Source organism: Dipteris shenzhenensis, chromosome 27, assembly GCF_047967505.1.
Source record: "Dipteris shenzhenensis isolate YYH24624 ecotype China chromosome 27, Dip_SZ_1.0, whole genome shotgun sequence".
NCBI classification, from domain to species: Eukaryota; Viridiplantae; Streptophyta; class Polypodiopsida; order Gleicheniales; family Dipteridaceae; genus Dipteris; species Dipteris shenzhenensis.
The window spans coordinates 36,216,995-36,238,235 of record NC_141622.1 but is presented as its reverse complement, the minus strand read 5'-3'; the positions used below and the strand labels follow the sequence as shown (position 1 = coordinate 36,238,235).

Below are 21,241 nucleotides of genomic sequence, written 5' to 3'. Positions count from 1 at the left end.
TGAAAACAGATAGACGGTTGAAGACATATGGATAGTTTACTGGAAGGGGTAAAAACTGTCATGAAAACAGACTGTCAGACATAGAGACTCATAACATTTTGCAGCAGTATCTGATTCAAGATCTAAGCACTAAAGACATGCCCTTAAACAGACTTCGCGTTGATATATGTTTCATAAGAAACAAAGAAGCTGCCAAAAAGTTATGGACAGTTTACTAGACGGGGGTAAAAAACTATCATAAAAACAGACTATCAGACACAGAGACATAACTTTTTGCACCAATATCTAATTCAAGATCTGATCACATATAAACATGTGCTTGAAGATAGCTTCGCGTTGATATAAATTTCATTTCAATCGGACTATCGAGCAGAAAGTTATGAGCAAAACACTAACAAGGGGTCAAACTGTCATGAAAACTACCCTCCACCCAGGCTAATTTCGCCTGAGCAGGATGCTCCCTCAAGATTCCACCTTCATCAACGATCCACCCCTCATATATTTTGCCTAGAAGAGGTAAATAAGTTTGCATGGTGGCTCGGGAAACAAATGGACCATGTATGCACAGTGAGCGGCCGAATAGAAAGAACTTTCAAGGCTTTAAAAGAGAAAAGGGACGAGACACTCAAGAGAGAGAGAACCTGAAGTGACCTTCATTACAAATAGAGTGAGAATCCACTTCAACACTACAAACACAAGGGAGAAGAAGAGGTTTCATACATACAAGAGGGAGCGGAAGCTCCAAGACTACTCATAGAGAGAGAATAAACTAGAGAGAGATGGAGTCAAGAGTCTACATAAGAGAATATCTACAAGAGGGAGAGAAGGCTCATGGAAGAGGCTTGGGGAGACTAGAGCTACAGCAACATGATGCCTAATGGTGGAAGAGATTGATGAACAAGGGAGAGGAGGGCTCCTTTTATAGAGATTTTGTTACCCTCCTTCATCCATTTACAATTGCTGCCTATAGATTCCTTTCCCCATCAATCACATAAGCACGTATGTCACCATCCATGTCCTTTGGCTACTCTTGCCATGTGTCCCATCACAAGATGCTCAAGACTCTTAAAATATTGAGAAAGTCAAGAGTCTCCTCACATGGAGCCCATAGGGACCCTCTCTTTTCCACATGTCCACATCCTCCTTATTCCACATAGGAGTTCTAGAAGGATTCCTCTTGACTTCACACTCCTCCACATGCCTTCTACACGCTTGGCATGTGGCCTCTCTTATATTATTGGAACACATGGACATGAGCCCACCTCTTTATATGACTCACTCTTTCTATTTTCTAAAAAACTCCATAATATCCCATACACAAATAACTCTCACCCCATACCAAGGTATTTATAATTCGTAGCTATGGTATTTACAATGAGCCATTCGACTCATCCTCTCCATCCCATATAATATCATAGAAAATAGAAATAAGTGAGAGCCGCTAGGCTATCACTTGATACTCAAACTCTTATCAAACATAGAGAAAAAAAATACCAATGCCAAATTAAAAATATCAATTTTTGGCGTCACAGGTGGCATGGCTCCTCCATGTGCCACCCCTCCACCTAGGCGGTCCCATGCCTACATTTAGTGAGATATGGCTTAAAGTCCATGGGAGAAGTAATATAAATTAGGTGGAGATGGATATTATATTGGGTTATTCCCTCCACATAGGATAGGCCCATGTGGGGGAGATATAGAAGGTCCAAGAGTGCAAGTTAAATAATGGGGAAAGTAGGATGAGGTGGCAAGATTCCTTGTGCCAACCCTCCACTTGTCCTCCTAGATGTTTGAACGTATTATAAAATTGAGAAGAGACCAAGGGAGTATCATAGACTTGGGATATGGGAGTTGATATATGTGGAAAAATGTGGCCAAGCATTATCGCACACAAATGAGAGTGTGTAACTGCCTAGCCCACATGGGAGACTCTTCCACACACACCATGCATGTGGGAGGATGCATTTATTGGGAGAGACCCTCTCTCTTGGCTATAAAAGGAGGGGGCTATTCCTTGATGAGACACGCTCATTCTTGTAAAGCCACCTAGCTAGTACTTTGATATTTCCCCTCATCCTTACTTTCAAATAAAGCATGACCCTCTTCCCTTGATGTCTCCATCTCTACATTCCTCCTCCACCCATGTACATACTCCTCTTTCCCCTCTCCCTCTCCCCTTATGCCATAGTCTCCCTCTTCTTTCCCTCCCCTCTTAATCCCTTTTCCCCACCCATGTTAATGCTCCTCCCCTCACGTTCCCTATTCCTCTATGGCCCTTGAGCGTCGCCATACCTATCCTCTAGCCTCTTGTCTTGATTTCTTTTCCGGCTAATAGAAATGGTGTGGCTGCTGGCATCGGAATCTCCATGGATAGTGGTGTAAAATCTATTACTCCTGCGATTGGGTGTGGCTTTGCAACTGCTTCCGTGTGCAGTTCTCTACTTTTGCACCTCCAAACTATGTGCCTTCCCTGTCTCTACGGCTGCAAAACCTCCCTGCTTTTGCAAAACATCCGTGCTCCCTCTGAGTTCATGCGCGTGCACTCGCATGTCTATTGTGTACACCTGCGTGCATCACGGATAGATCGCGATAGTTTTCTAGGCTCCTGCGTCTTCTGGTCGCGGATAATTTTTCCTGGGCTTCTACAAAACTGTAACAGATCCCGCGCCCCCTCTCTTCTCTTCTTTCTCTTCTCTTTCTCTTTCTCTTCTCCTTCTCCTCTCCTCTCCTCTCTTTTTAATAAAGAGTGGGATTTGAATCCAAGATCTCCCCCTTCACAAAAGGGAGACTTATCATTGGGCTAGCAGATAAGAAGAGATGAAAATGTATTGATATTGCTTATATATTGAAATCCCATGAACTGTAACTCTTTAACCGTGGAGAATTTTCACATGCTGTAAAAAGCAAAAGTACTTCACTTCATGTGCTCTACTCATATCTCCTACTAGATTGCAGATTCTGAACTTTTTCAAGTTCACTTCACGGATGCACGCCACACGAGGAGGGTGGATATTTATGTCACTTCTCAACGAGTTTAAGGATTTGGTGCCTGGTCCTCCGGCCAGTAATCAAGATGTCCCCTCGTCTTTATGGACCTTTCAAGGTGATTCAAAAAATCAATGATCTAGCTTATAGGCTTGAATTATCTGATAATTGGAAAATACATAATGCTTTTCATATCAGCCTCTTAAAGCCCTTCAAAGGACCTTTACCTATTCATCCTATTTATGAAGAGGCTCCATTGATTGTTGATGAGGAAGAAATTCTAGAACTTGAATGCATTATTGATCATCAACAGACCTCCACCCAAAAAGGAAATGTCTATACTAAATACTTGCTCAAATTTAAGAATCATCTGAGAGATGCAGTAGATGAGTGGTTCTTTCAAACTTTTTCAGACCTCATCAGTTTCTATAATCAAACTCACAACTCAGGTCAGTTGTAATCCAAGCAAAAGGGATGTTACGAAAATTATATTTCTCATATATCTTGCTTTGGACATTATTATTTTAGTCAAGTGTGACTATGGCAAAGTACTCCATACGAGCACACCGGACGCAGCGGGGGTCCTAGTGGATACTTGTGTGGTTAGTTGGGGATGCCTGACTAGCTTGTCTTTTGCCATGCTAGATGGTCAGTATTATGGGTGATTCCATGTTAATATTATGTCGCTAGTGTTATTGGTGTTGTGCTTGATTATTGTGCTTTAAGTGCGGTTATGTTGGGATCGGTTGATTCAGTGATTCGTTCAATCGATTGTTAATAACTAATGTAATTGGCGGCTTGAGTATAAGTGATGGAACTCATAACGAGGATTGGAGTTAGTGCGAGGGTACCGATTGAGGTGTCCCACAGTGCATTATTTATGGCCATGGGGCAATTTTGTATTTCTTTATTATTGCAAGTTTGAGCGATATATTTTGGAGTGGACATAATTCAAATTTGGGCCTGGCTATGTAAAGCACATCCCTCATTTTGGAAGAGAGGGATAATTTTGGCTCCTCGGTACTTTTGTGAAATATCATAACTACCCTAGATGAGGAAGTGTGAGCCACTCATCTAGGGGGGGAAGATTGTACCCAGTCTACTGTAACTTTCATGGTGTGATTTGTGTTCTTATTCTCCAATTGATTAAGTGGTGAATTTGTGTGGAAGAGTTTTAACTTTTGGTTTCATAATCCCTGAAGAGCATGACCTCATATTAGAAGAAGTGGAGGATGAGGTCCCCAGTGACCCACCTAGCAGCTCGGAGGAGGAAAGAACCTCGAACAGTAATGTAGAGTAGTAGACCTCCTCCACTATTTTGGCATTTTTGGAGAATGTCTCTTTCAGAGACAGATTTTTCTTAAGCATACTTTTGGAGACAGATTTTGCACTCTTTTTGTACATGAGAACTCTTGTGTAATAATAGTGTTTTTGGTGATATGTTTTATATATGAAAACCTTCCGGGATTCCACTTGTCTTTCATAAATATTTGTCCTTTCAAAACTGGCTTTTCATAATTGTCTTAAGTAAATAATTGTCCTTTTTGCGTTGATGTCATTTCATAATTTTCTCAAGTGATTAATAAAAAAATTTATGAACATAATGAATAAAAGTGAAATTCTACAAGTATACTAAACATGGAAAAGTTGATTTTTAGTGTGAATTTGTTTTATTAAGCAAGCAATCCATGCTTATAGAAAAGTCTCATATCATCGATGCAAATACCTAGATCCTATTGCTTGAGATTCCTTGTGCCATTTTATTTATGATGTTTTGGAGAGTCTAAGATATGATGATTGTAATAATATAGCATCTATCAACTACACATTTTTTGCATGGGGCAGTCGTGAGACTAGTATATATGTTTATAATGCCCTTGTCAAGCTCTTTTAAAATTTTATAGAAATTTGGAGGCATGTCCAACAAACAAATCAAGGAGATGAACATGGATGCTTATTAGAATAATGTATATCTTTCCAATGGCCTCGTCAAGCTCTTTTAAAGGTGTACATGCATATGAGGAACGTTTATAGAAATTTGGAGGCATGTCCAACAAACAAATCAAGGAGATGGACATGGATGCTTATGTATGCCTTGGTATATCGCACAAAGGAGGCATCAAATGAATAGCGCTCAATCTGATTTCGAACATAACAATCTTTGTGTGTGCACTTGTAATACTCTCTACATCTAAATAACAAGAGTTAATGTGAGTGGGGGCCTGATAATCTAATATTAAAATGTGATTACTACGGATTTTAATTGTGAAACAAGCATTAAGCATCTCAACCCGCATATATGAAGCGAATGGAAACGGTACCTCGGATAAATTGTATGCTTTAGAACTTTTTGGCCACATTTCACCCACTTGAACCCATCGTCCAAGATGTCTCCTTCACTTCTCCTAATAAACTTGTGAATTGGATGTTTTTGCCTATTGTTCCTATAGTATTTCCATGCACTTTGCCTCAATAATCGGGACATCCACACATTTATCAATAAGTTTTCTGATCGCATCACCCTTAGAGTGACGAATTTAAAGTCAAATTAGCCTGCAATCTTCCACAGAAGCTCACCTAGAATGTTGACGCACGAACAAAACAAAAAAATCTGACAATAATTTACCGTTGATGGATTCACCAACTGTAGCAGGTTGTAGATTTGTCCCTACTGAATTTGTGACGACCTCATTTTGGGTTTTAGTGTGATGTTCATTGTGTTACTCCGAGGCCTTTCTATCAGTGGCAGCAACACTCCCCCACCAGGACAAATCTGACTATAACTGAATTTCGAATATCTCAGGCAAGGAATCCAGAAAGCGCTCATGGAAGGCTACCACATCTTGGTCTAGTTCTTCAGTAAATTTGGGCACACATTATAAAATATTTCCACAAATACCCTGCTGATGCAGAGCGGATGTCATCGGTGCATTCACTGCTCGTTGGTATGAGAAATGTTTTGTTGTCCAAGAGGGACGTAGTGTTGTGCCCGTTGGGTGGGAAGAACTTGAACTGCTCAGGATTTCTACCAGTTTGTGGCCACAATGTAGTGCCTTGAGAAGAAGGCTTAGTACGATTGTGGGTGCTAGAAGTGTGATGATTCACAGCACTGTTGAGACCACGAACCGTGATAGCCTTGTAAAGATCCGATGGACTTAGATTGAAGGCATCGCGAATACGCGTTATTGTTAACATTAATGCATGTGCGCTACTCAACGCGATGGCATAGACTCTCGTTCCAAGGTTGTTCGATATTTACCTTGCACGAAGGACCATAGACTAGGAAGTGAGATCCATAAGGGACTACTACACACGGACCCTATTTCAATGCTTAAGCATCGACGTTTAGCCCGCGTGGGACACTAATCGTTGATAAGCAAAGTGGGTTTAGTCAAGTGTCGCTATATAGTGACTCTAAGCAAGTGTCACTTTATAGCATCGTTTATACAGAGACGCTATATAGTGACACTTACCAGACTTGTAGAAGGTCGTTATGTAGAGACACTGAGATAGTTTCCTATAGCAACGTTTTACAGAGAGTGTTTTTTCCCATACCGACCTTTAAAAATAGTTTTTCCCAATGGCAATTTTTTTTCCTTTTTATACATGTTTGATCCTTTCAAAGAATAAAAGTACAAGAGCATGTACATCAAGTTTGAAGCTCATATATTGATGTCCAAGTTTGAGATGAAAAAAATCAACGAAGAGCATTTACATCAATGGCTTCATCCTGAGCCAAGTCTAGCACACCAAACAAGTCTATCTCCAACTCTATACCGAGTTGATATCCTATATCATCATCGTACTCTAGCATCATACATTCACCTAAGACTTGATCATCTTATTCATGTGGTGATTCTTAATGATCGTCATCTTCTTCCTCAATATCATGATCTCCATCTTCCTCTCATACGATGTCATTATGCGCATCTTCCTCTTGGCTCATATTGTGATCTTCATCTTCTTCACTAGATCCATCTGGATCAATAGGATCCGGCATTGGTAGTGGCATCTCCATATCCACATCTCTATCTTCAAAATTTGCTTACTTCATGGTGCAGCTTGGATCACATACCACCATCTTGGATCAGAACGATCTGGAAAACCACCTATATTGAAGATGGGTGCCAAATGCCATCAATTATATATATGAAATTATGCTTAAGTACATGTACTAATGGATCTTTAAAAATGAAAGCTTTGATTAATTAAATCATTAGTATGCACCTGGTCACAATGCTCGAGAAGTACAAAAGTATCACTTGTATCGATCCAAAGTTTGGTGGAGTCTATTGCAAAGAAACCGCTATTGTCTTTCCTCACTGTCGCATGGGGACCCTTTTAAATAGCTCGAAACCATTTACATCAAGAATGAAAATACTAAATCATCTGAAATCAATTTCATAGATTTTGTGTATGATCCCACAATAATCCAACTGTGAGGAGAGAAGATTGGTATCCGAAGCACTTGCTCGGCTATCTTGTGTGAAGTTAGCCATGACTCCACAATCATATGTGAGACTCTTTGAATTGATGTGTTCCACGTGAAAATGTCGTCCATATGACCATAATGCACTGTACTTTTTGTACTGTAAAAGAGCGTCATTAAAACAATGAGGATGCATCTATTTTATAGCACATATTGTCACAAATAATTACTTTATTACGTCAAGAGGTAAGAAACTCACATGCATCATACATCCAAATGATAACTCTCGCTCACGCCTCGTTTATTGTCTCTCATCGCATTCAGCTTTACGTTGAGCTAGTTGTAGCCAATCAAGTGACATGTGAGTAAAGAGAAGGACGAGATCGCGTGGATATGGTTGTGATCACCTGTACATTACTTTGAATCTCTTTCTTGCAACTATTCTTTCTACTTGACTGCTTCATATCTCTCAATCCACTTCTGCATCTCCTTGCTATTGAGGATACAAAACTTATTAAAATTCTCCATTTACTCTTCACTCATCTTTCTTTCAACCCCTTTTTCTTGGGGAACCTCGCCAACGATGCGATCATCATCCTTGTTATGCCAAGCCTGTGGCATATTGGGATCCATGGATGCAAGAAACTCCGTGATTTATCACAAGAAATTTGGGACGTGCTCCCACTTGGATAAAAACCCGTTTTTCCACATATTTTCCCTTGTCTTACAAGTGAAAATAAACTCATCGTGTGCAAAAATGTGGGAATTTTTCCATCATGTGAAATCTTGGTGTTTTCATGTGATTATTTTATTACCACATAGGAGACTTTTCACCATATGTAAAATTTATCCACATGGAAAGTTGATTTGTCCTACCTATAAAAGTGTTCAATATTGCCACAAGGGAATCTTATTTGAGTTGTTAATTAAATGTACTTTGAATTATTACTGAAAAGTTTCTGAGTTGTTATTCTTGCATAGTAAATTAAATGTTTCCATGTGGTAATATCAATTTGAAATAAGACAATACCATATGGAAACTTCTTGTTTCCCATGTGAAACTTTCTAGCTTCCCATATGGTAACATGTTATTTCCCATCTCCGCAAAGGCAAAACGTTTTTAGCATATGGGAATTCAATATGGAAAATGTCTAGATACCCATGTGGGAATTTCATATGAAAAGTTCCTAAATACCCATATGGAAGCTTCTTGTTATTCCCATGAGGGTTTCATATACAATTGTTGTATTCCAACTTCATGTTGCCACATGGGAACTTTTAATCGACCTTATAAGGATTATATTAAGCAGATTTCAAAAATGTTCATACTAAAATTATAGTTGACAAAATGCATCCGTATAACCTCAACAAAAGCAATGCTCAAATTTAAGTCCCAAGTAGTTTATAATGGTCCACCCAACTCTTGTATGATAGTTAAGCATTGTTCTTTCACTTAAATATTACTTTCCAAGTAATTCATTCAAAATAAAAATTCATTCAAGAATAGTTTAATAAACCCTAAGAATATATATTTTTCTTAGAATCACTTAGAACATGATTAAATTTCAAGTAACAGCATGGCCATCAGTTTTAGAAACATTATAGCTTCATTTTAAACACCTTACAAGACATCATTTTTACAAAAAGGAGCTATACTTTTTTTTTAAAAGGTTTACAATTAACATCCCAGTTTCAAAAAGAAGAACCATACTCAAGTTAGAAAGGTCTATAATTATCATCCCAGTTCTTAACATATATAAGCAAGCTACTACTGAATCTTGGACACTTTTAAGAAAGCTTTCAAAAGAAGGGAACAAAAAAGGCCCAAAATGCCCTAACAAAAACTCCTTTCTTTGTACGAGAGTCTAAAACACAACAAACTAGAGAAGAATATAGATATGTGAGCTATCTTTGAAATAGATACACATCCAACTCCAAAATATAACTATCAAAAAGTAACCTGCAAAGAGAAGAACATGGATATGTAAGGTCTTTGGAATAGATAGACATGCAACTCCAAAATACAAGTATTAAAACATAACCTACAGGGATATGTAAGGTCTTTGGAATAGATAGACATGCAACTCCAAAATACAAGTATTAAAACATAACCTACAAACAAGAGAAAATGTTAAGTGCTAGAGAAAAAATGCAATGCATCCTTTAATGGAAGCACCTTCTTTTGGAATATCAGACAAAAAATATCAGCTTGGTTTTTTTGGAAGCAACTTAAAGAGAAAGATGATAATAAGGATACATACATCCTAAACAAGCTGAGTTGATTTTTGCAGATCTAAGAAATCTGAGCTGTTATCTTGCATTCTATGCCTCATTGCCACTGCAGCCAAAAATATGATGGTAATTAGACAAACAACATAATTTAGACATAGCCCAAAAGCCAAACCAGTACAATGAAAACCCTAATAAATGAATATTATGCATAATGTTATGCACCCAGAACTGATCGATCTATCTGTAACTTCTGCTCTTTTAGTACCCGTCACATAGCAATCTAACAGATGGTCCAGCTGCATTATGTCTTGCCTAGGAACTTGATAGAATTCCTTTTTCGTAAGCTTCAATGATCTCACACATTTCTGTAATTTACTGTACATGATATCCACATCCTCTTCTTTCATTGCCATCATTGCAATCGCTTCCTTTTCTTCTACCTTTAGATTACCAACCTATACCATGACATGCACGTGTTTAAAACCTTAAAAAGAACCATCATGACAACAAAAAATAAAGCAAGTCAGAATGAGCATGCCAAATACCAATCCTGTATGTGAGCATTGCATCAATCCTCCAAGCATAGGAGTGATCTACACTCTTTAGAAGGGAGCTTCTCGGTGGAAGACCCAAGAAGGAACATTATATGGTTAACAAGTTAGTGTGTGAGATGCTTATGCTCATACCGTTCTTGCACATGATTAAATGAAAGTATTTCTCTTTCAAAATAGCTTCTTTTTAAATAGCCACAATGACATTTAAAAGTAAACACATTCAATGCAATCATCATTGTATCTTGTTGAGATAAGATACCCACGACTAAAAATCTCTAGATTTGATGAGAAATGGGACCTCACATAAAAAACCTCCAATCAATCTTTGGTACTATTGTAACCTATATACATTGTATACCAAAAGGAAGCAACACAAAGGTTGTGCTAAACAAAGCTGCAAACAACATATCAATGCATGGCAAGGGAGGCCTATTTTGGCTCTTGAAAACTAGAGTCCCTCTGATTCCTACAATGGGACTCCTAAGATCTCTACCCAATCTTCTTAAACATGCAAGTAGGCATGTCACTACAGATGCTAGACCACTATGTCAAGGCGCCAGAAGGTCTACACTTGCTTCGTGGACCTATGGAAGGCTTTTGACACAATCCCACGCTCTCGCTTGATTAGGCGACTACAGGAGCTGCATCTCCCAAAGATCATGATCTGGGGTGTGATGAGTTTATATGAGTCCATCAAAGGGTAAGTCCGCGCTCTTGGAGGGCTATCAAACTAGGTTGAGAGTACTCTATGGGTGAAGCAGGGCTACCCCCTCTCACCAACTCTCTTCGGGTTTTACATTGATGAGATCACATCCTTTGTTGATCGCTTGGGAGAAGAGGGCTCCTTATTGGCTGATTTGATGGTACAAGTATTACTGTATGCAGATGACATAGTCCTCGTTTCTCGTCCTCAGCTGAGGGACTGCAGAAACACATGGAGGCCCTAGAGGTGTTCTGCAGAGAGAAGGACCTAACAGTTAACCTTGGAAAAACCAAGGTTATGATCTTCAACACATCCCGAGCGGTGCTTCATCAACATAGCTTCACTTACCGAGGGGAGCCAGTGGAGATAGTGTAGTCCTACATGTACCTAGGTGTTGGTAAACTGAAAGGAAAGCATAGAGTGAACACAAACTCAGAATACTTGCATATAGAATGAAGAAGAGTGAGGTCCTTATGTAGGCACCTCTTACGTGCTCACTGACATCACTGATGACTTCAGAGCTCCACAATCATCTCCTCAATCTGCTCCTAGATTCTCTCAATCATCCTATGTGGCTTCTACCACCACCTAACTGTGCTTATGGGCACCTAACTGTGCCTCTAGCACTCACACATAGAAACCAAGGTGTGCCTGAGGCATACACCTTGAGATATCCCAACACTAGGGACAGGACCAGTTTTCACGATGACCCATGCCACCAGAGCACGCCTCACACGAGGGAAGGGCACCCTAGCCCGACAAGAGAGACAGTGCTTCCAGGCGCATTTTTAGGACCCACCAACAAAGGGATGGATTTTTAACACTGTCGTGAGACTAAGACACAGTTGATGCCTCAGGACACCAAGCCAAACCGAGCACAGACACACGTCACTAACTTTTATGCATCCGAGCCAACACCAGATGAGATTGAGGGGGAGAAGCTCGAGGAAACGAGAGTACTATGGATCAGCACTGAGACCCGTCACTAGGATATGGATGGGCAAGAGACACGGAGACCACACACGGCACGTGGGGTTACTAGAGCACGCACGATTGAGGTCCAACCTATCTCAGCCCTCCTCAAAGGGGACCGCCATAGACCGCATTAGTCTTGATCTAGCCCATCAGATACAAAGATCCAAGAGACCGCGTCCCCTGCCACCACGAGAGATAGCCCAGTAGATACAGATACGTGAGCTCTTCGCATCACATCAAAGGACCATCAGGGAACCAGGTTATATAGAGCCTGCACATGTACTTGGAGCTCTGGTTTTGAGCAGTACTTGATTGCTCTTTTTCCCTACTATTTCTTACTTAGCAAGGGCCCAAGCGAGCCCTTTGCTTAGGGGGTTTACTCAGTTTGCACAGGTCACAATGGAGATGCCCAAGATGCCCAAGATCAAGGCTTTCACTCCCGTGAAGCCTTTGTATTCGCAAGTTGCTGGTTTTTCCTCGACACCTAGCCCATGTGCAAAAACATATCAGTGAATGAAGCCTTCTGATCCACAAGAGCGCATCTACTACCTAGAGCTTGAAGTGCAAGAGATTAAGCTCCGACTTGCAACTCTTGAAAGGATAGTTCATGATAGGGAAGGCAATGGAAAGCAAGAAGTCATCAAGGAAGTGCTACACCAATGTAATACATCTCCAACAACCCCACAACTGGTTTCCAAAGTGTAAGAAATGGTTAACACTCAATTGAAATCTACGAAACACAGCAGATGTAAACAACAAAGTGAACAGATCTGATTTCTACAAGGAATTGAAAGAGTTGGAAGCTAGAGAAGCAAATAAGAAAATCATACGCATTGGGGGCTAGTAGACAATTCTTCTCACGCTTGGTTCCTCAGCCGAGCATAAGAGATCTAAAAAGGAAAAGAAGGAGAACGGTCCTCAAGGTTGTGAAAGCAATCTAGAAGGTCCGAAATAAGATAGATTTTTGTTAGGGAGCTTTAGGATCTCATTCTGAGTTCCTGAGATCTCTTGTTTGGATTTTGGTTTTGGTCTTTTCTTTTGTTTGTTGGCGTTCTAGGTTCTCTTTATTGAGTACCTTCGATCTCTTGTGAGCATTGGGTGGAATGTGACATATGACTAGGGACGTGGGTGCATTGGTGCTTGTGGTTGTGGTGGATGTAATGCAGCATGTGACTGGGGATCAGACTAAGTGTCTAAGGCACATCGCTGAAGGATTAGAGAGTGTGAGAGCAAGAGAGAGTGAGAGAGTCGTAAGCTGAGAAGCTGTAGTTGCAATAGAGTGTGTAAAGAGTACTACACAAAGTAGTGTAGATAAGGTTTTGTCATAGTGACAAAACCTTAGTAGTCACTAACCATAGTTAGTGAACTAACTGCAGTTAGGGGGAAAAACCTCTAAATGAGGGAAAAGTGCCCCTAACTAACTTATTATATTACATTGGTCACTGCTGAATTATAGATATAATTCCAACACCCCCCTGCAGTGCCAATGTCATGTACAAGGCTGATCAATCACCAAATGGATATAAGTTCAGGGCACTGCGAAATGCCTCAAACTTCTCACGTGGTAGTGCTTTGGTGAAGATATCTGCAACATTGTCATGTGTGGACACAAAGATCATACTGATCTCTCCTGCATGTAGCTTCTCTCTGACGTAATGATAGTGAACCTCAATGTGCTTCGTGCGAGCATGAAACACTGGATTCTTTGCCACTGCAATGGCACTCTGACTATCAGTGAGAATTGGAGAAGGACCCTCCAAAGACAGATAAAGATCAGCAAATAAACGTCTCAGCCAGACACATTCCACTGTTGCTGTGAAAGCTGCCCTGTACTCAGCTTCACATGATGAGGTAGCCACTGTAGATTGTTTCTTGCTTAGCCATGAAATGCAAGATTTTCCCAAAAAGAAACAATTGCCACTAGTGGACTGCCTAGTGTCATAATCACCAGCCCAATCTGAATCACTGTAGGCATGCATCTGCAAGTCACCCCCCTTGGGAAATAGTAAGCCAAAAGACTTGGTGCCTTGCAAATAACGGAAGATGCGCTTAACTGCCTGCCAATGCATAGTTTTAGGGCTGTGCATATACCTGCTCACCTGAGATACTGCAAACTGAATATCAGGCCTAGTATTGCAGAGATATATGAGGCATCCAACAGCTTGACTGTAAAGTGTGGCATCAACTGATTCTCCTGCATCATGCATTGTGAGTTTCAGCCCCGGTTCCATAGGAGTAGATATGGGCTTACACTCTTGCATGTTAAATCTGTCCAAAAGTTTCTGAACATACTTGGACTGAGACATAACAGTGCCACGTCTCTCATGAGAGAACTGGATCCCCAAATAAAAATGAAGCAGCCCCAAATCTGACATATCAAAGTGGGTCTGCAAATCAGTTTTGAAATCTGCAATTTTGTCGTCATTGGACCCTGTGAGCAGTAAGTCATCAACATAAAGAAGGATGACTAATATTTCCCCCCCATCCATCTTGATGTAGAGGGTGCTTTCAGTAGGACTATTGTGCAGCCCCTTGCTGGTCAAATAGGCATGTATCTTGGCATACCATGCACGAGGGGCCTGTTTCAGCCCATATAAAGCTTTATTAAGCTTGCAGACTTGAAGTGCATTTGCTGTAATTTCAAAACCCGGAGGTGGTTTGACATACACCTCTTCCAGCAAGTCCCCATTTAAGAAGGCTGTTTTGATGTCCAACTGATGAACATTCCACTCAAAATGTGCAGCCATTGCAATTACTGATCGGATGGTGGTCATCCGGGATGTAGGAGCAAAAGTCTCCTCATAATCTATGCCCTTTTTCTGAGCATAGCCTTTAGCAACCAGCCTGGCTTTATATCTGTCAATGGAGCCATCTGGCTTCCGTTTGACTTTAAATACCCATCGTGTGCCAATAGCATGTTTACCCTGTGGCAAGTCCACAACATCCCAAGTCTGATTTTTGGCAATTGACTGCAACTCATCGTGCATGGCATTCATCCAATGCACATTACCTTGTGCCTCTTCAAATGTGGCAGGCTCCTCTTCATCAAGGAGAGTACCTGCATATGCTGATTCCACTGAATTAGCACCTTCCATGTGCCTTGCTGCACTGCGAGTCCTGCCAGGTAACGGAGCATCAAGTTTACTCTCCCGGAGAGTCTGTAACAGCCAGTTTGGGACTGTTTTTGCTGCATGTATGTCTGCAATTTCTTGCTGTACCACTTGTTCCACTTCCTGTGGAGGAGGCATGACATCCCGTGGCGGAACTGAAGCATGTGAAGGTTGCTGTAAATTCTGATTTGGATCAGAAAAATCAGCAGGGGAACCCAAAGCAATGGGTAGCAACCCTTGAAATACATCTTCTGAAGGTGAAGGCATTTGAAAATCAGCCTGAGTGTAAGCTGAATTTTCAGAAAATATGACATCTCTACTTACAATGATCTTGCGTGTAGCAGGATTGTAGAGACGATACCCCTTGCTTTCTACACTGTATCCAACAAATATGCATTTGATGGCTTTATCTGACAATTTGTGCCTAAATTCAACTGGCACATGTGCATAGGCAAGGCATCCAAAGACTCGGAAGTGATCCACTGAAGGCTTCCTGTCATTCCAGACCTCAAAAGGAGTTTTTGTTTTTAAAGCCTTAGTGGGAGCCCTGTTCAAAATGTAATTGGCACACATCAAACCCTCTAACCAGAATTTATGAGGCATGTGTTTGCTTTTCAGCATACATCTGTCCATCTCCATGAGGGTTCTATTTTTCCTCTCAGCTTTGCCATTTTGCTGAGGGGTTAGCCTGACTGTGAGCTGATGCACAATACCCTTTTGTTTGAGAAAAGCATCAAATTCTGCAGATAGGTATTCCCCACCTCTATCCGTGCGTAATATCTGTATCTTGAGCCCGGTTTCATTTTCAACCATGGCTGAAAAGTGTTTAAACACTGTGAACACTTCAGATTTCTTTTTCAGCCCATAAACCCAAGTAAAATTGGAGTAGTCATCAATAAATGTGACAAAGTAAAGATGACCACCCAATGAAGGAGTCCTCATGGGACCACAGACATCACTGTGTATAAGCTGCAATTTGCGAACAGCTTTAACTGAACCATCCTTCTTGAAGGGAAATCTATGCATTTTACCTAAAATGCACCCTTCACAGGCATGTGGAGGAGGTATTGCAAGAGGGGGCAATGCATCAACCATTGAAAATTTCTGAAGTGTCATCAAGCTGTTGTAATGCATGTGGCCATATCTGGCATGCCATAATTCTGCATTTTGCATGGCAACTGTAGGGGAAGAAATTGCCAAAGCATGAGCTGCTCTTTTCTGAAAAATATCAAGCTGAAAAAGCCCACGCAGCAGAGTACCAGATAACATTAAGGCATAGTTAGCTTCCCTGTCCCGGACAGCACATTTGTCATCCTCAAAGATGACCTGAAATCCATCTCTGTTAAGAGTGGACACTGAAAGGAGATTCTTGGTTATGCCAGGCACATATAAAACATCAGAAAGTCTGAAAATAGAGCCATCTATTGCAGTGAGCTCAACTGCTCCTGTGCCACGTACTGAATATGAGGAGTTGTTGGCACAAGTGACTTTCTTACCAACAGGGGGAGGATGCAAGGAAGTAAAGAGACACTTCCGCGAAGTGATGTGCTTGGATGCACCGCTGTCAAAATACCATGTGTTCAGTGTTTCATCAACACTGAAAGCAGATGCATCTGAAGAAGAGTCAAAACTGCAAGTCAAAAATGCATAAGTGTCATCACTGCATGAAGCTGTACTATCCCGAGCATCTGGAACAGCCAACCTAGAATCAGAAATGCAAGATAAAAAGGCATAATCTTGACCAACAAAGTTGGCTGCAGCATCCCCACTGTCAGATGCACAAGGGGCTGAATCTGAAACAGCCATTCCTGAGCTGTTTTTCTTTTCCTTTGCAATCCTTTTCCTGCATTCGGCTATGTGATGACCTGGCTTTTTGCAGTAGTGACAGAAACCCTTCTTTTTGGGCTTGCTTGCATCACTTTGAGCCTTTTGTGAAGGCTGTCCTGACCCACTGGAAGGCTGATTTGCTGCTGTTTTTGCCTGTCCCTTTGTTTTTGATTTGAATTTTGAGAGCATGGCTTGTTCACCTGCACGTGAAGCCAAATTTTTCCTGGTCTGCTCTTCCTGAAGCAGAAGTCCTATCAGCTCATGAAAAGAAAGAGGATTTGCACCCCCCCTCAATGATAAATTCAGCGAAGTATGAAAGCTGAGATAAGACTCAGGAAGAGAATTCAGAGTGGTTGTAATCATCTCTGAATCAGGAATAATTTCATCTATATTTAACAACTGCTCTCTGAGATCCTGAAGCTTAGTGAGGTGGGCTGACATGGAGTCACCCTCCTCCATATGTGTATTGGTCAACTCTCTTTTTAAAAAAGATACCCTGGCATCATTCCGTGCTGCATACATGCTTTCCAAAATATCCCACGCTGCCCTGGAGGTCTTACACGACCGGATATGCGGAATGATTGATCTTTTTACTGAAAGAGAGATGCAAGACAAAGCTAAGGCATCTCGTGAATCCCATCTCTTTTGTTCAGGAGTATTAACTGTAGCTGCACCAACAACTTGTCCTGCAGCTGCACCTTGTGCACGACCTCTTCCACCTCCTTGATGAGGAGGGGTAGCAGGTGCAATATCTGCTGGTCGGATTTCATCCCCATTGACATAATCCCATAAATTACGAGAAATCAGAATATTACGTACCATGAAACTCCAGAGGGAGTAGTTGGTACCATCCAATTTGTCTTCCTGAGAAAGACCACCGAACTGAAAATCATTCTGATTTTGATGGGCCATATCTGAAAAAGGAATTGAAGCAGATACAAAGTTGAATTCCCTTACTGGGAATAGAATGCACAACTCCCAAAAACCACACCCAAGCACGGGTTGTATAAGCAACTTAGATTTCTGCACTTGAGCTGTCAGAAATCTGTCCAAGCATAGAACACTCTCCAAAATCTGCCAAAAGTGTTCCAAACACTCCAATAGAGGCAGTATATACTGAATACTCCAAAAAATGCTCTCCAAACACAAAAGCCCCAATTTGTAGCTAGAAATTGCAGCCAGAAAGGGGTTAAAAAAGCCAGAAGCCCCAAATCTGCAATTTTAACACAAAAGCCCCAAATTTCAGACAAGATCTGCAGATCTGTCTGTAAAAGCCCCAAATGTACTCCCAGAAAATGACTGCCCCAATTTGTGGTTTCCTGCAAGATGTGCCTGCCAAAGAACACCTGTGGCTGAAGGCAACCTGTGTAAATGCACACAAATCTGTGAAGGGTACAGGTGGTACAGTACAGTACGAACTGTACGTACAGTATGTACGGGGACCTGTACGGCCAAATAGTACGGCGATCTGTACGGCCAAATAGTACGGATGCACCTGCGCCTGTACGGCGCTGTCGACGATCTGTACGGCAGCAACGACGATCAGTACTGGAACTGTACGGCAGCAACGACGGGAACTGTACGGCAGCAACGGCGATCTGTACTGGAACTGTACGGCAGCAACGACGGAAACTGTACGGACAGCGGAATTCGTACGGCGTACGGCGAAATCCGTACGGACTGTACGGCGAAATCCGTACGGACTGTACGGCGATGGTACGTCGGATTCCGTTGAGGGAGAGAACGTTGAGGGAGCTGGTGGCACGAGGGTCTTGAACCCGCTCTGATACCAAATGAAGGATTAGAGAGTGTGAGAGCAAGAGAGAGTGAGAGAGTCGTAAGCTGAGAAGCTGTAGTTGCAATAGAGTGTGTAAAGAGTACTACACAAAGTAGTGTAGATAAGGTTTTGTCATAGTGACAAAACCTTAGTAGTCACTAACCATAGTTAGTGAACTAACTGCAGTTAGGGGGAAAAACCTCTAAATGAGGGAAAAGTGCCCCTAACTAACTTATTATATTACATTGGTCACTGCTGAATTATAGATATAATTCCAACAATCGCATGATTTCTAACTTAGGCTGCAACACACAACTATCCAGGGACAGTTGAGTGCCAGACTAAGTGTCTAAGACAACGTCGCGTGATATCTAACTTATATATACCTTTGTAAGACTAGAATAAGTCCAATCATACAAATTTAGAATTTTTTGTTGTTCTAAAGATCAAAAATCTACAAAGAAAATAAAAGAGAAAATGAAAGAGAAGAAAAAAGAGGTAAACAAAAACTTTTATGAAAAGCAAAAGGAAGACATACTTAGCAAGCAAAGCAACACTTATGTCGTCATCAGTGCCCAAGCATAAGCAGCTATACTGGGTTTCTAAAGACCCGCGGAGTCTCTTGGGCAAACCCAGTGCTTGCTAAAATACGTCAAATAAACAAAAGAGAATGAAAACAAGAAATAAAGAAGAAACGAAGCAGGTGACTTAAGCAAAAATAAACAAGCAAGTCAAGAAACAAAAACTTCCAAAAAACTAGAATCTCTCTCTCTCTCTCTCTCTCTCTCTCTCTCTCTCTCTCTCTTATTTAAAACATAAAAAGTTAAAAGGCACTTTACACTTATGTCTCGTTTCTGCAAAGAGGCAAAAATACATTTCTAACTTAGAAAGCACAAGTATACTCAAACAAACTCTCTTTTGAAACTAAAAGAAAAACGGGCTATTCAGCTCCCCGCTTTTTGTTTTCAGCTTAAGTTCAATCATTCTAAACAAACCTAAGGCCGAAACAAACTTAGATTACAACACACAACTATCAAGGGACAGTTGAGTGCCAGACTAAGTACTTGAAAACATCCCTAAACTTAGACTGTAACACACAACTCTCAAGATAGAGATGAGTGCCAGAATAAGCATCTATGAAAACATCACTAAGCTTGGACTGTAACACACAACTCTCTTAAGAGAGATGAGTGCCAGCCCAAGAGTTCCTATAAACAAACATTTTTAAACAAACTGAGATTGCAACACACAACTCTCTTAAGAGAGATGAGTGCCAGTCTTTGGGAACTCCATATTGTCCATCGTGGGTTTTGGGAACCCCTTTGCTAAGTCTAACACCCCAAGCTGAGCCATAGGCTCAACTTAGCCTAGGGCTGACGTAGACCTGGCCTGCGACCCTCCCCTCAGCAACTCTTGATCCCTTGGATGTCTCTAGGATTCGACGTCGGAACTAGCAGCGCTAAAGACGGCCTAGTGACAAATTGGTGGCTAGGGTTTCGTATGATGACGACGAGCGGCTCTGAGAGTCCTCTCCTATCCAGACCAGCGGTGTTTGGCAGGTTTCATTCATGAGGCACTTAGACACCGCGAGAGGATACTCCAAGCATGGAGACAGGAGTAGAATTCTTCCTCAGTTGATCCCTCTCAGAGCTCTATCACGGAGTTCTTTCAGCTAGACCACATGGACCCCAACGAGACGAGGCCTCGACATGACCGTGACCCCGGAGCCCAAGACTCGACAGCTCAGATAGAGAGTCGACACACAGATCACACTTGGATACATCCCCTCCTTGTTTAGAGTATGAGCCCACGATCGACGGGGGTCACAATAGCCCTGGTTAGACGCAGAGCTACGACCAGGAGACGTGCCAGGACCGCACCTCTGAGTGGCCGACAGCACTCTATTGCCGACTTCATGCCTCCACTGCCTCATCTATCCTGATATCTTGCTGTTGCTGGGGCTGATGATGATATTGATGATGATGCTGAGATTGATATATAGTCAACCATCGACATGACTATGTTGTACTTAGGACTTAGTACTGCCATTCTGCATTTTTGCATTTTTTGCATTTCGCATTGGTATGGATGCTCGTTTAGTAGCTCCACTACCACAGCTCATTGTATCAGGATTTTCACAGTCTCATAGACCCATCGGTCTTCCGAAGACTTTGAAAAACTTTCTTTCTTTCTTTCTTTCTCCTCTGGATCTTCAACATCATCAAAGCATCCATAAGAAAAATTGGCAAACAATGAGATTATATGCAAAATCAAAGGAACGTATTCGTCCTAATACAAGTTTATTCGTACGAATACTTTATTCATATGAATACTTATTCATACGAATAAAAGTTATTCATACGAATATGTGGTGATGATGTGGCGATTTATATAAAAAACGTAACGTGTCACCGTTTTTTTAATCGATTTTTTTTCCCATTTGAATCATTCGAGCGATTTTCTCGATTTTTTCGAATCACGAATTCGAATTTTTCTACTTAGATAGGAAAGCCAAAGAAAGCCCCACCTAGGTCTCTACCTCTTATCACCCATGCCACATTCACACCATATCCATACTCATCGCTCCATGGTCACACGATCCCATCGGATGCTTGGGAGCATCTTCTCATCGAGGTACACTACCTTTAA

At 41.3% G+C, this 21,241-nt stretch overlaps 1 protein-coding gene across 5 annotated transcripts in view; it reads right to left on the bottom strand.

Moving 5' to 3' along the window:
- Positions 1–9,104: 9,104 nt before the first annotated feature.
- The window catches only part of LOC147884234 (uncharacterized), a 31,378-nt gene continuing 19,241 nt past the window's right edge, over positions 9,105–21,241 (bottom strand). For all 5 annotated transcript variants that reach the window (XM_087398843.1, XM_087398841.1, XM_087398840.1 and 2 more), the window contains 3 exons: positions 9,912–10,101; positions 9,676–9,752; positions 9,105–9,374 (listed from right to left, as the gene is read on the bottom strand). In XM_087398843.1, the coding sequence (XP_087254969.1) occupies positions 9,679–9,752; positions 9,912–10,101 (264 nt within the window). In that variant the 3' untranslated portion in view covers positions 9,105–9,374; positions 9,676–9,678. The remainder of the gene's footprint in view (positions 9,375–9,675; positions 9,753–9,911; positions 10,102–21,241) is intronic.